Source organism: Mytilus trossulus, chromosome 7, assembly GCF_036588685.1.
Source record: "Mytilus trossulus isolate FHL-02 chromosome 7, PNRI_Mtr1.1.1.hap1, whole genome shotgun sequence".
In the NCBI taxonomy this organism is placed as follows: domain Eukaryota; kingdom Metazoa; phylum Mollusca; class Bivalvia; order Mytilida; family Mytilidae; genus Mytilus; species Mytilus trossulus.
Window position 1 is genome coordinate 80,634,497 of NC_086379.1, and position 13,513 is coordinate 80,648,009.

The 13,513-nt window shown below is 33.1% G+C and overlaps 2 protein-coding genes across 2 annotated transcripts in view; both read left to right on the forward strand.

Annotated features, from left to right (window-relative positions):
• The first annotated feature begins 4,049 nt into the window (after positions 1 to 4,049).
• On the forward strand, positions 4,050 to 8,528 carry LOC134725950 (rRNA methyltransferase 2, mitochondrial-like). Its single transcript, XM_063590268.1, has 2 exons — positions 4,050 to 4,381; positions 7,199 to 8,528. Exons 1-2 carry the CDS (start codon positions 4,117 to 4,119, stop codon positions 7,624 to 7,626), a joined length of 693 nt encoding a protein of 230 aa, XP_063446338.1. The 5' UTR covers positions 4,050 to 4,116; the 3' UTR covers positions 7,627 to 8,528.
• Positions 8,529 to 10,280: 1,752 nt separating this feature from the next.
• The window catches only part of LOC134725951 (calcium-activated potassium channel subunit alpha-1-like), a 73,024-nt gene continuing 69,791 nt past the window's right edge, over positions 10,281 to 13,513 (forward strand). Inside the window, exon 1 of the mRNA XM_063590269.1 lies at positions 10,281 to 11,392. Coding sequence (XP_063446339.1) covers positions 11,045 to 11,392 — 348 coding nt within the window. The 5' untranslated portion in view covers positions 10,281 to 11,044. The remainder of the gene's footprint in view (positions 11,393 to 13,513) is intronic.

Consider the following 13,513-nt stretch of genomic DNA (forward strand, 5'->3'; position numbering starts at 1 on the left):
ATAAAAAAAAGGGAGGTGCATATCCAAAGCACAGGTCAAACAGCATGCAAAGTTGTGACACATTAAAAATTATTTCTACTGCAATACAAGAAAGCATAATCTGACACATTTGAGGGGGAAGCAGAAATAAATACATGTAGTATCAAAACCTTCATTGAAAAAAGGGGGGGGGGGTAGTTGTCAAAACAGACTTTCATACGGTGATTGTGTAAACATAAAACATATGATGGAGGAGATAGTCAGTTTCTAATTCTATGCTTAGCAGCTTTCTACTAGTGAAACCGGCAAACTAATTTTGTTTTTACCAGTTAATTTTTTATTGCCTTTCGGAACAATTTATTTTCCGGAAATGCTAAATTAGATCTTGTAGTTCCGATCATAATTTTCTATGCTTATTTAGAAAATCTTAAAAAAGCAAGGAGATCTCATAGCTTAATGGCATCTGGCCTACATGGCGAAAATGGATTAGATCCGGTTACGACAATCAGTTTAGTCAAAACATATATCCTTCCAGTTATGCTATTCGGATTGGAGACATATTACTTCCCAGTGGGAAAAATCTAGATCTAATCAGTAAGCAATACAAAAAGATGCTGAAGCAAATATTATCTTTGACTACAAATGTAGCAGATCCTGCTGTTTATATCATATCGGGTCAACTACCGGCAGAGGCTGAAATTCATAAAAGGGCATTCACTTTGTTTGGCAATAGACATTAGACATTAGACATTAGACATTAGACATTATTTTATTTTTCCAATCATGGGCCCTTGTCAGGCAAGATACAAAAACATCATAATACAATGATTATATAAACATTAGTGAAATACACAATAAGTAATACACAAATAATAAATTGATAATATGAGCAATGGAGGATATAATCATAGTAAGAGACATTGAGTGCAATATATGTAGGTCAGGGAATACATCAAAGGAATATGGAGAATTGCAGAGAGACAGCTCAGTATCATCAGAGACATATAATATATAATGTATTATATGTCTCTGGTATCATAAAAATATGAAAAGCAACAGTTGGTTCATTGAGATAAAAAAAAAAAGCTTTGCCTGAAATATGACATTGATGATCCTTACAGTTTTCTTATAACTCCATTATCCAATTTTTTGTGGAAAAAAATAATATCAACAAAGATTAAAAGCTATTGGGAAAAACGTATTAACGACGAATCTAAGTTATTTCAAACACTTTCATATCTGGAAATGAGCTATAAGAAAGGGCAATGTCATCCTATAGCAAGAACTGTAGATGCAAACATCAGAGATATTGTAAAGATACCAGTTCGATTAAAAATTGCAACTGGCACATACATTCTCCAAACAAATAGAGCCGCCTTTAATCAAAACAAAATTGATGCTGTCTGTATGCTATGCAAATGTAGTGAAGAGACACTTTCAACGGCTCATTTTCTGCTAGGCTGTACCCGGCTTGAATATATACGTAGAGATATTCTTGAAAAGATCACCAACACTTGTAGCTTGCTGTTTGCCAAATATAATCTGTCCGTAGAAATAGATCTTCTCACTGTCGTAGTGAATCCTTATGCCTATTGTATCACCTCGGCACATTTAGAGCTTACTAATGACATTAACATTCATTTAGAACCATTGTGTAGGCATCTTATATACAAATTGCACCATAAGCGATATGAATTACTGAACATTATGCCTAAGAAGAAGAATCGAAAAGGTGGCATTAAACATTAATCATTTCAATAGTGTTGTCAGATCACCTCTGTGCAATATATATCTAAAATTCAATTTTAAATTATAAATTTTAGATTTTAAATCATACATATGTGTTTTATGTGTGGATAAAGAACTTTATCAGTGTAAATAATTAATATTGGTGGAGGATATTCTGTATTGAACATTTATTATACACCGTACTCCGGGTACCAGGAGGTGTGCCTTAATTGGCAGAAGATATACAGATAGATTGATAGAAGGCAGTGGCAGTTTGCCGACGCCGGCAAAAGTTGAAAATATGCTCTTTTGCCGGCTCTGATATTTTTTTCTATATTCAAGCCCGTAAAATAGCATATTCCTATAGCAATGGATACATTTTGCCAAAAAAGTGAGTTTGATATTTTTACGGTGACTTTGACGATGATTATTTAAGTTAGAGTGAATTTTACGAAAATGAGGATTGTCAACATAAAAAAAAAAATTGGCCATAAAGTAACAGTTACAATATTTGAGATACATATAATTTGATTACTTAAACTGGACCTAAGTTCAAGACGAAATAAGATGTGACAGCGAAATAAAGATAATTGCATGAACATCTTTGCATTTGTAGCAATAAAATCATATCAACAAATAACTTCTCAAATCAATCCCATTATAATGCTACATGTACGCATACGTTCACTGGAGGGATTAAAATTGGACCTAAACTTTTTGATATTTCAGCAAAGCCCAAGAACCTCAAATTTCACTAAGAAATAGTTGTGATATCACCCTTAATTAATTCAAATGACTGAATTTGTACTTGGGTTCGATAGAGAATCATTCGCTTTACGACAAACAAAGATGATGTAAAAAAAGAAGATGCATGTAGTATCATTGCCAATGAGGCATATCTCAGTCAGAAGAGACCTCAGTGAAATGACGTAGATGAGGTTATCATAGTTTCATATTGTAAATTTTCCATTTCTATGTAGCAACATTCCAGCAGCACTTGTATATCATCGGGAATATGCATTTTCCAATTGATACAATAAACCAGGACATGCGATTCCTATCAGGACCTTTTGGAAGAGAGTGTCAATCTTCCGTTTAAGAGTCGGTATTTATTTATAGTTCTCTGTATGTGTCATTTAGACAATGATCGACTGCCCGATTGGTATCATCTCTAGTTCTTTAACTGCATGTTCTTGTCCGGCATTACACATGGTTCGGTCTTCCTGTAACTCTTTCAGAAGTAGTTGTATGTAATATAATATGATGTACAGCGACAAATATTACAGTAAAGGACAATGAACTTTATACCATATCTATGAACAAGTTACCTCAAGCATCTTGAATAAACCAGATATCTTTGACACTTAATGAATTAACTTTTTGGTACATCTTATATGCATGGTTATCAAAAACATGTACTAATTTTCATTGTATGTTTTATTGTGTACCTTTTGTGAGTCCAATCTGAGACTACTATAACATAGTAGTCTCAGGTCCAATGATCAATTTTAAAATGGAGGAGATTTGAATGGTAGTTTAACCTTGGCAAATAACTTTTCTATGCTCTTCTATGACTCAAATGGTTGTCTTAAGTCTTAGCTTAATGCTTTTATTATTTGGGAAAAGTTGTTGTTGTAAACAGATGTTTTGTGTTGTTAACTTTATTTTCATCTTTCAACTTTTTTCGTATCGTTTCCGGATTTAGACTTTGGCGTATTCTTGAAGAATGTATGTTTATTAATATCAAATTAGAAAACAGAAAACTGACGTAAACGCGTTGCATGAGGAAATAGAAGATAAGATGCATTTTCTTCAAGTTAAAGCTTGCAATGCTTTATTCTTTAAAGTACGTTTCCTTTCTAGTCATTAATTAAACAAACAATCAGAATATGTCAAAATTTTGTAAAATTATTGAAATATTATATCCGGCTGTGAATTTTTGAATACTGATGATGATGAGCAACGAAGATAAAAAAAAAAAGTTTCACAACTATTTACCAATTATCAAAAGTTTAAAATTCAGATTACAGTGCTAAATAAAGAATGCATTTAATTAGATTATTGCTTATTGTAAAATTGGGTTTTCCGCGTTATGATTGTAAATGAGACTGTGACAAATATCAACTGTTAATATAGAAATGCATAGTTGTTTTGTTGTTGATTCGCTAGTGCAGTTGTTGTGTCTTTGTCTCATAGACATTTCAAATTATTTATTGAAAACTTTGCACTATTATTTTATTCCGCACTGATTTGTTATCCAGAAATGAAAAAATTATGACGTTTTGTACCGTATCTAGACTAAAGTGCCTATTCATAATTATATCGGGACCAACAGTTTTAACTTAGTAACATTTTATTCCGAATGAAGGGGATTTCCAATGTAAATAATAAACAAATGCACGTGTAGAAATGCATCATTTTAGAGTTTTAACGACAATCAAACGTTATTATGGCAAAAAACATAGCTCAAACATGTGGTTAGAAAGGCAAGCTAGGGATCCATACGTTAAAAGGGCACGTGAAGAGGATTGGAGGTGTCGAAGTGCATTTAAGTTAATAGAAATTGATGCAAAACACAAGTTACTGAAACCTGGACAACTTGTTATTGATTGTGGGTGTGCTCCGGGGTCTTGGACTCAAGTTATTGTTCAGAAGATAAACTCAAACGGCTGTGGTAAGTTTAAATAATCATCGAATACAGTTGTACTTACTGATAATAATTTTTAATTAGTAGACTGGATTTGTGAAATTAAATAGCAAGTTACCGTAGGCTATAGCTAGCCTATACTATACAGTATAGAAGTAATGTTATATTCTCTAATACAATCACCACTGTAGATAATTCGTACATACCCGCACATATGTCATTATTGAGTTGTTCTCACATCGAAAATGTACGTAAACAGTACGATAATGACTTCAATGGGAGGCCGTGTACTATAAAGGAAGAAGAACCTTTGTCTTTGAGCTACCATTTCAATTTTAGGGGGTACATGACACAATTTATCATGCTAGTCCCACTCTAAAAGTCAAATTGTAGTTCCCTTATATGAGAACTCATGGGAGATTGCACACACGAACAAGCAATACAACGGTTCACATATGGATCATGCAAAGGGAACCCAGGACCCTGTGGTCTACATCTATGCTGAGAACATTAAACCTGCTGCAGGACTGTATAGACCTGTGGCACAATGAGGATCCATCCTCCTGACAGAACTCATAACGATTATCATAGTGCTTGAATGCTGCATTACAGAAAATATGTACAAGCCTGAAGACAATACAAAGAAATAATTATCTGACAAAGCGCTAAAGGATTGGACTACTAAGACTGAACTGGGCCCCAAATAGCTATATTTTCGTAATAAGAGATATAAAAGAAAACATAGATCATCTAAGGCAAAAAGGACTTCATGTAATTATATCATGGACACCAGGACATGGATGATGCCAATATAGCTGGCAATGACGAGGCTGACGTCCTTGCAAAAAAATCAGCACTGCATGAAGCAAAAGAACTACAAAGTTCTGTAAATAACGTCATAACACTTCACAACGTCAAACAGACAGCCTATAAAATTACAGGAGAAAAATAGCAGAGAAGATGAGAATTATCTGAAAAATACAGGGACCTCAACGAAAAATACTAAACACGAAGCATTCAATTGTGTTTGATTTTTAAAAGACATTTCAGCATATTCGCCCATCATGGCTAAGATCTGGCTACACAGAACATAACTATACTATTATACAAGAACCGAGTAGGCCAAGTCCGGCAGAGAGGCATCGTTAGTTACGTATGCTCCATTATGTTTACACAAAAAGACCCTGGCGAAAAAAAAGAAGAAAAACGGTTTTACTCTGGGTTTTACCATTTATGCTGCCTTCTTAAGCATATTATATGAAGCAGACAGTTGCTACTTAATTAATTTATTTTATTTTATTTAATATACAAATTTGTTGGAAATCGTGTGATTTACGACATGTCATGATGACAGCATCTGTATGTAATCGCGCAAGTTTCAACACTGTTCAATAGTTGAAAAAAGGTTCCCGATTTTTTTAATCATTTATATGTTGATTTTCTTACTGAGGACTTCATTCTCTTTTATTATTAACATTATGTGCACAAAAGTTCTTAATTTAGTTTACTAGTGTGGTATGATAACTACGTGTGTTTTAAGTTGTGCATGAATTGTTATTCCATTGGAAGATACGTACCTACCGAACACCTGTATATATATAAAAAAAAATGATAATTATTTTCTACAACAAATTAAACCAATAACTAATAGCATCGTTACGCACTTCATTACCAATGAAGAATATTGACGAATTTTTGATTGGAAAAAAATATTTATCATCACAATAATTAATACCTATTATGGCCTCCTAAATGCAGTCCTCCTCAACAAACTGAAATGCCCTGGTCTGTGGCGGTTATCATATACCGTAAGTCGGATATTTCAAAACTAGGGTTTGTTTCCTTATTTGTGCATTCAGGGCTTCAATTTGTAGTTTGTGCATGGGTTTCAATATGTATTAAGGGATCAAGTGTGCATGGGTTTCAATATGTATTAAGGGATCAAGTGCGGTAATTTGACGAACTCATTCGATACAATTTCTCTTTCAAATTTTCCCTTTCAGACTTTTAGGAAGCAGTTTCTCGGGGATCGCATGCATGCAGTCACTACGGCGTCGGGAAAATATGTTTCTCAATAAACTATTTATAAATATATACCCTATTGATAATATGAATTAAACTAATTTTTGTCGCATTAGTACATTTGTCTAGTATACAATGCGACACTTTTAAACTACTAAAATACAAATTGATTTGTTTAAATGTATTTATGGTATTCGATTTAGGAACAATGAAAGTCAAACTCTTGGTATATCAAACTCTTGGTATATCAAAGTCTAGTACTGTATGATTTTTACAGACATGTTATCCAATTACCAGTATATGTATATATAACATTTGCTCCAATATTGATGTTTTCATGTATGCATTAAACGTTGGGACATGTTTTCATTTTATTTTCAACATTAAGGAAAAACGCGAAGTTAAAATAATTTTCTCGATTTCGCAAATGCTAAAATGCGAAATGGCCACATTAGGTTCCCAGAAACGTGGATTGTATGGCATCAGAAAACTGCCCAGCGTCAGAATTAAACAAAATACACATGTAAGGGCAATATAGAGTCTTCCACTACAGACACATGGCTACTGGGTAAGCTATGATAATGGATAGTCCTGACTATAAGTCGTAAAACAATAAACCAAAACCAAAGATATATCAATAACACAAAATTAGATACAAGACATTAATAAGATATGACAATAGACAACCACATACTAGGGTTAACCTGCTCTAAAATTAATGAGAATACAATTCTATGTATAAATATAATCTAGCATGTGAAAAATGAGTATAGGTATAATGTTATTTTGTTGAAAATCAGTTAATGTTGTCATATTTTACAGATATAAAATTGCCAAAAGGGACTGCTATAGGCATTGACCTTCAATATGTGAATCCCATTAGAGGTGCTATTTTACTAAGCAAGTGTGACTTTACTTCAGCTAAAACACAGGCTGAAATTCTTCAAAAACTGGGTAACAAAAAGGCCGATTTGGTTCTTAGTGACATGGCCCCTGCATGTACAGGCGATAGATCGATGGACCATCACATAATCATTGAACTTTGTTCCTCAGTTATTAGATTCTCAACTGTGGTGTTGAAAAATGATGGAGCAGTTTTGTGTAAATTATGGATGGGCGGTCAGCAAACATTACTGGAAGATGCAATGAAGAAACTGTTTTTAAATGTGAAATATGTAAAACCGAATGCTAGTCGTGATGATTCTGCAGAAATATATTTGTTAGGTCGAAATTTTAAAGGAATGATTTGAAGGAAGATATAGCTTACCATTATAAAAATCATGAGTATTTGTGTGTATCAGTACTAGTATGTGACATGTTTACGAAAATACATTCTCAATGGAATAACCAACAGCAATGCAGGACAAGTTACACAACAAAATTAGATATACATTATCGTATATTGAACCCAGCAATGCATGATCTCGATTTAACATTGTTGGACAGGAATTAGATAACTTCACGATAAAGCTGGAAAGAGCTTTGAAATTGCTATATTTTCTATGTCTAGCACGTTCATCCGTCACCTTGGGTCTTTTCAGTTCTATACACATTTAAACATTAAACGTTAGACATTATTTTATTCTACCAATCATGGGCCCGTGTCGGGCAAGATACAAAAACATCATAATACAATGATTATATAAACATTAGTGAAATACACAATAAGTAATGCACAAATAATAAATTGATAATATGAGCAATGTAGGATATTATTATTGTAAGAGGCATTGAGTGTAATGAGGCCGATTTAATATTAAAAGAATATGATATAAAGTTTATTAATACGGAAACAAAAAAAAAGTAAAAAAAGAACCGAGAATATAGTATCTCATTCTGCAGTAGTTCTCCTCATGACCAGTGCACAGCACATCACAAAAATGCAAAGGTCATCAATGAGACAACTATCCACAAAAGACCAAAATGACACAGACATTAACAACTATAGGTCACCGCACGGCCTCCAACAATGAACAAAGCCCATACCGCATACGGTCAGCTATAAAAGGCCCCGATAAAACAATGTAAAACAATTCAAACGAGAAAACTAACGGTCCTATTTTTATATAAAAAAAATGAACAAAAACAAATATGTAACACATAAAACAAACGACAACCAATGAATTACAGGCTCCTGACTTGGGACAGGCAAATACTTAAATAAAGTGGGGGGGTTAAACAAAACCTTTATTTCTCTAGATTTTACATACCAAAAACAAATAAGGTAAAAAATAACATAAAGTTTTAAAGTTATTTAGCAACGCGAGTGACCGTAATAGGAAGTTTTTTTCTGTTCTTTTAACCCATTATACTTTTACGTTTACATATATAGACTAGTTGTTGGTCATTGCAAAATCACGTATTTTTGTATTTGCAGCCTGTCTAATGGCCAAAGCAATATATTCCCATATATGTATAGATTATCTGTTGCCGCTAGCCATTTTGAACTATTTGTGATTGTCAAATAAAGTACGTTTACATTTAGAGCAGAGTAAACAAGAATTTAAAAACAAATGTTGGATTTGTCGCTCTTGAAATAGTAATTTCTATAATTTCCAATTTGTTTCAAAAATCTCAATGTACCATGTAATATTGTACCGTGTAAATTTTACACGATTTCTCATGTAGAAGTTTTTAGTTGCAATCAATATTTCAGATTTCAAAGAAAAAGATTAACTTAGCTTTGTTGACCACAGGATTGATCAAGTTCAGCAAACTTCTGTTATACAGAATCGATACCTTTATACTGATCAAAGAAGATTGAGATATTCAAGATCCTTTTTTTTTCTTGCCTTTAATTTATTGCCATCATTTACATCTAAAATATATCTATTTTACAGTATATAAAATTCAATTTTCAGAGTGAATTTCTTTTCTCTGTTCCTATTCCTATATCTTTTGTTGGTCAATCTCAGAACGGGGTGATATTTACAGTAAAAATCTTCAGTGGGATTGCGTAAAAAAAATGATGAATCAATTTTGTGCTCAATTTGATATTAATAGATAAATTTAAAGAAGAGATATCCGTGGATCATTTATTCAATTCTATCAAAATCATTAACAGTCTCAAAAAAGGTGTCATCTTTTCAGGAGATTTGGCAGTGTGATTTATGATCTAAATAACAAATGTTCAAATAATTTTTTTCTCGTACTTGGGTTGTTATACAGACACGCTTGGGAGGATATAATGCTTTGAACCATCAGTATAGTCTTCAACACAGAGTCTTGGCACACTGAAAAAACAACATCTACTGTTATAAAACAATCTTGTTTTAGAAAGACTACAATTTGAACCCACCTGGTTGAAGGAATAAGCCAACGCCACAAATACGGTTCGGGGTTCAAATGCCAGGAAGTCTTGTGCCTATTAGTTTTAGCAGAGACATCTCTTATATTATATGTCTTAATATTATAGTATATGAGCTTTAGTAATACATTTTCGTTTTTTCTGACTTTTATTTGTCGTGACCAGGCTTGTACATATGCATTTATATTAATCATACCACATAGACGGCGGAAAATCTATTTTTTATATTTTAGTTCCTAATTTTTACACAAAATAACTGTATAAAGAAGTTTGAACTATTGTTGAGTTCCTTCCATTCACCGAGTAACCAGTGTGAACCTTTGATACCCGAAATCCGCATGTTTCAAATCTGTATAATATTAAATAGGTATTGTAATGAGCTTATAATTATATATATTCATAACCTCGATTAGTGGAAGATCAACAAGTTTAAAACAATTACGTCCGCATTATCTGTGAGAACACAAATAGGAATTAGGAACACAGTAATTTTTCAAGCTTAATTTAAATAAGAATTAAATACCAATTTCAAAATAATATCACAAAATTATGTCTAAATTTACTTATAAACCGTACTATCTTGCTATAACTACACGGTATCACAAGTGCGAAATTATATATGATATACTTGGATATTATTTCAACTTTCTTCTTGAATGCACGTTTATACTATAGTGGTATTCTATTCAGCTGTGACATTTGATTTTCAATATTTTTTCCTTTAACAATCGATCGAGCAAATCGTTATATTACAGTAACATAATATGCCAATAATCACAGAGATAATATATATCTACATGTATTTGTTGTTAAGTAGAAATATCGGTTTTATATAGCACATGCTAACGGCAGAACTCTTGAGCAACAAAATGGTGAGGAAAACGTTAAGAAAATCGAAGCTGATCGATAATCAACGGTACGCCTCGATGAAAGATAAATGATCGACTAACAAGCTTTTAATATTTATATCCCGTTATTGTGTGACAACATTACAGAAGAGAATCCGTCTCAATGAATGGAGCATATTGTAATAATTATGTTTTGTCACCACCACATTTGACTGATGACATAGAAACCAAAGATTGTTGATGAAGGGGAGGTAGACTCGTTACTTAATGGAGTTCGATACGACGAATAACCACATGTAAACAATCACAACATATCAATTCGTTTTCATTCATTGACATTTGGGATTTAACGACAGAAATTGTAAATATAACTGTACTACAGATTTAAGTACTGTTGTATGTGGGAATATTCACAATGTAAGCAATCTGTTGTAACTTGTCACTTTATATTTATTATGAGGAAATATATGTGGAGTCTGTGTAGTAAAGACTGAGCCTGAATATTCCATCAAGATGACAAACACTACTGCGATAGATGACTGTCTGTCAGAAAGGAGATGGTACATTTTCTTACTTTCCAGTCTCGTTACATTTTTAGCGGGAATTGTTGTTATTGCTGTATACCGTCTAATATTGTGGATATGTTGTCACAAAAGGAAAAAAATACCTCAAGCAAAAGTGGCAAATCATACAGGACCGTTACCTATTCCTGAGAAGAGGAAAGGCTCCCAAACAGTCAGTGGGGCTGGAGGAGGTACTATTTTCTTAAAGACCCCAGACCCAGAAATAGGATGGATGACAGAAGCAAAAGACTGGGCTGGCGAGCTTATTTCTGGCCAAACAATGACCGGAAGAATCTTGGTAAGTTAGTCTATTCATTCTTACTTTTAAATATTCCTTTATCATCCCAGGATTCTGAAATAACTTGATTTGATATTTTTTTGTTTAAAGCATGTTACATATCATATTCTTCTATCAAACTAATACTCTTACATACTTTTGGACTAATAAGTTTTAAAATTTGTATGGACTGTAAATTACTACAATGTATGTATTCCTCCAACTCCTGTAAAAGACGTTGTAAAGACACGAAGATAAGTAAACAAAAAATACACGTGTAGTATTCTATGATGATTTCTATGTAGTATAAATACTTGGCAACCTATCAGTCAGTGTTATGCAAAGAGTGATGTTTGTTACCCTAGCGATGAATGTATAGGATAGAAAAGAATATATAAGTTATAACACATGTGCTCACTCAAGACTACAACAGACAATGATAGATAATTGCTCATTTGAATTCCATTCTATATATATACCATCAGCTGCTGTCACTAGTCGATAGGTTCAACGTCGATGATTAAAAATATTCTTGTACAACTCATCAACTATATACCAGGCTTACAATTTCGTACGACAAACGCGTGCTTCGTCTACATAAGACTCGCCAGTGGCGCTGGAATCAATATAGTTAGAAGGCCACATCCAATACGAAGTTGGATAGCCAATAAAATTGAAAATTCCATAATATACCTTATATACGGTTAAGCCAATCAATGAGTAAGCAAAACTTAGTAAATCGAATAATTCTATAGTTTTATAGACAATAAATCACAATGTATACATATGCAATAAAACTTAAGTTTCTATGCATGTAAAGTAATACCTGTAATTGATATGCAATAACAGTTTAGTTTCCAGTTACAATATATTTATTTCAAGACATACATGTGATATATATGCAATTCTCCATTTGTAAAGTATTTACATGTAATGTCCCCATTTCCGTTCTCAATTTTATTTTATATGATACTATATAGATTTTAGAAGTTTATAACAGTTTCAGATGACATGCAATTATAATTCTAAAATCAATTTCGTTCGATAATTATAGATTATGATGCAATATTTCGTTCGAGCCTTGCCGCTTTGAATAAATCAATCACTTATTCATATAAAAAAGCAAAAACCGACAGTAGCATAAAAATGAAATACAAATGACATTTCATAAAAGTAACTTCAAATTGGATAAAAAAAAACACCCAAAAAACGGTCATACATTTCCATTTGGAATTCAAATCAAAAGAAAAACGACCATAGACTATACTGGTTTATAGTTCCATCATATATTTTGTCATTTATAAGTCCGCCATCTAGACCATGTGTCTGTACGACTTAGTTTTTCAAGGAAGTCGTATCAGTCTGTTGTATTTTCCTTTGAAATACTTTTGGCAGGTCTGTCAATATCCTTGTCGTCTCACATAAGTTCTATACACATTACATTATATCATTTATGCTAATCTACATATTTTTACGGCTCTTCAAGCAGTGCTCATGCATGTTTACATATTCGAATAAAAAAACCGATAAAAACTGGACCGGCTGCCCAACACAGGTACTGCATGGTTACATGCTAACATATAAAGCGTATTCAGGAAAGAAAAACTGGCAATTCTCACCCGAAAGCTTCAGATAAGAATCATACACGTATGTACCGTGTAAGATACTGAAACTGGTCATCTTCGATCACATGGTAAAGTACATAAACAAGAACACAGAGCTGACATTGTCTCACAGTAAACCGTGGATTTAGGTCTGACTATTCGTGTCGAACCGTACTACTAGACATATTGCATAACTTCATGAAACCTGAGACTACTATAACAGTCTGTTATAGTAGTCTCAGATGAAACGATATATATGATGCTGGTCAAACTAACGTCGACATGCTGGACTTCTCCACGGCATTCGACACCCTGCAACGCACGCTGCAACGCAATAAATACTATTCTAACATGACGTCCTTCAAACGCTTTGAGTACACACCCGTGGTAAAATATGAATATATTGTTTGGGCTGTTCCGATCGTACTCCCACGTCATATGCTTTTTTTATGAATGAACTACTCGACGTCATAGAACGTTGACGTCAGAATATAAGCATTTACCGGGAAAGTACACGCTTGTGAAACCGAAAATCATC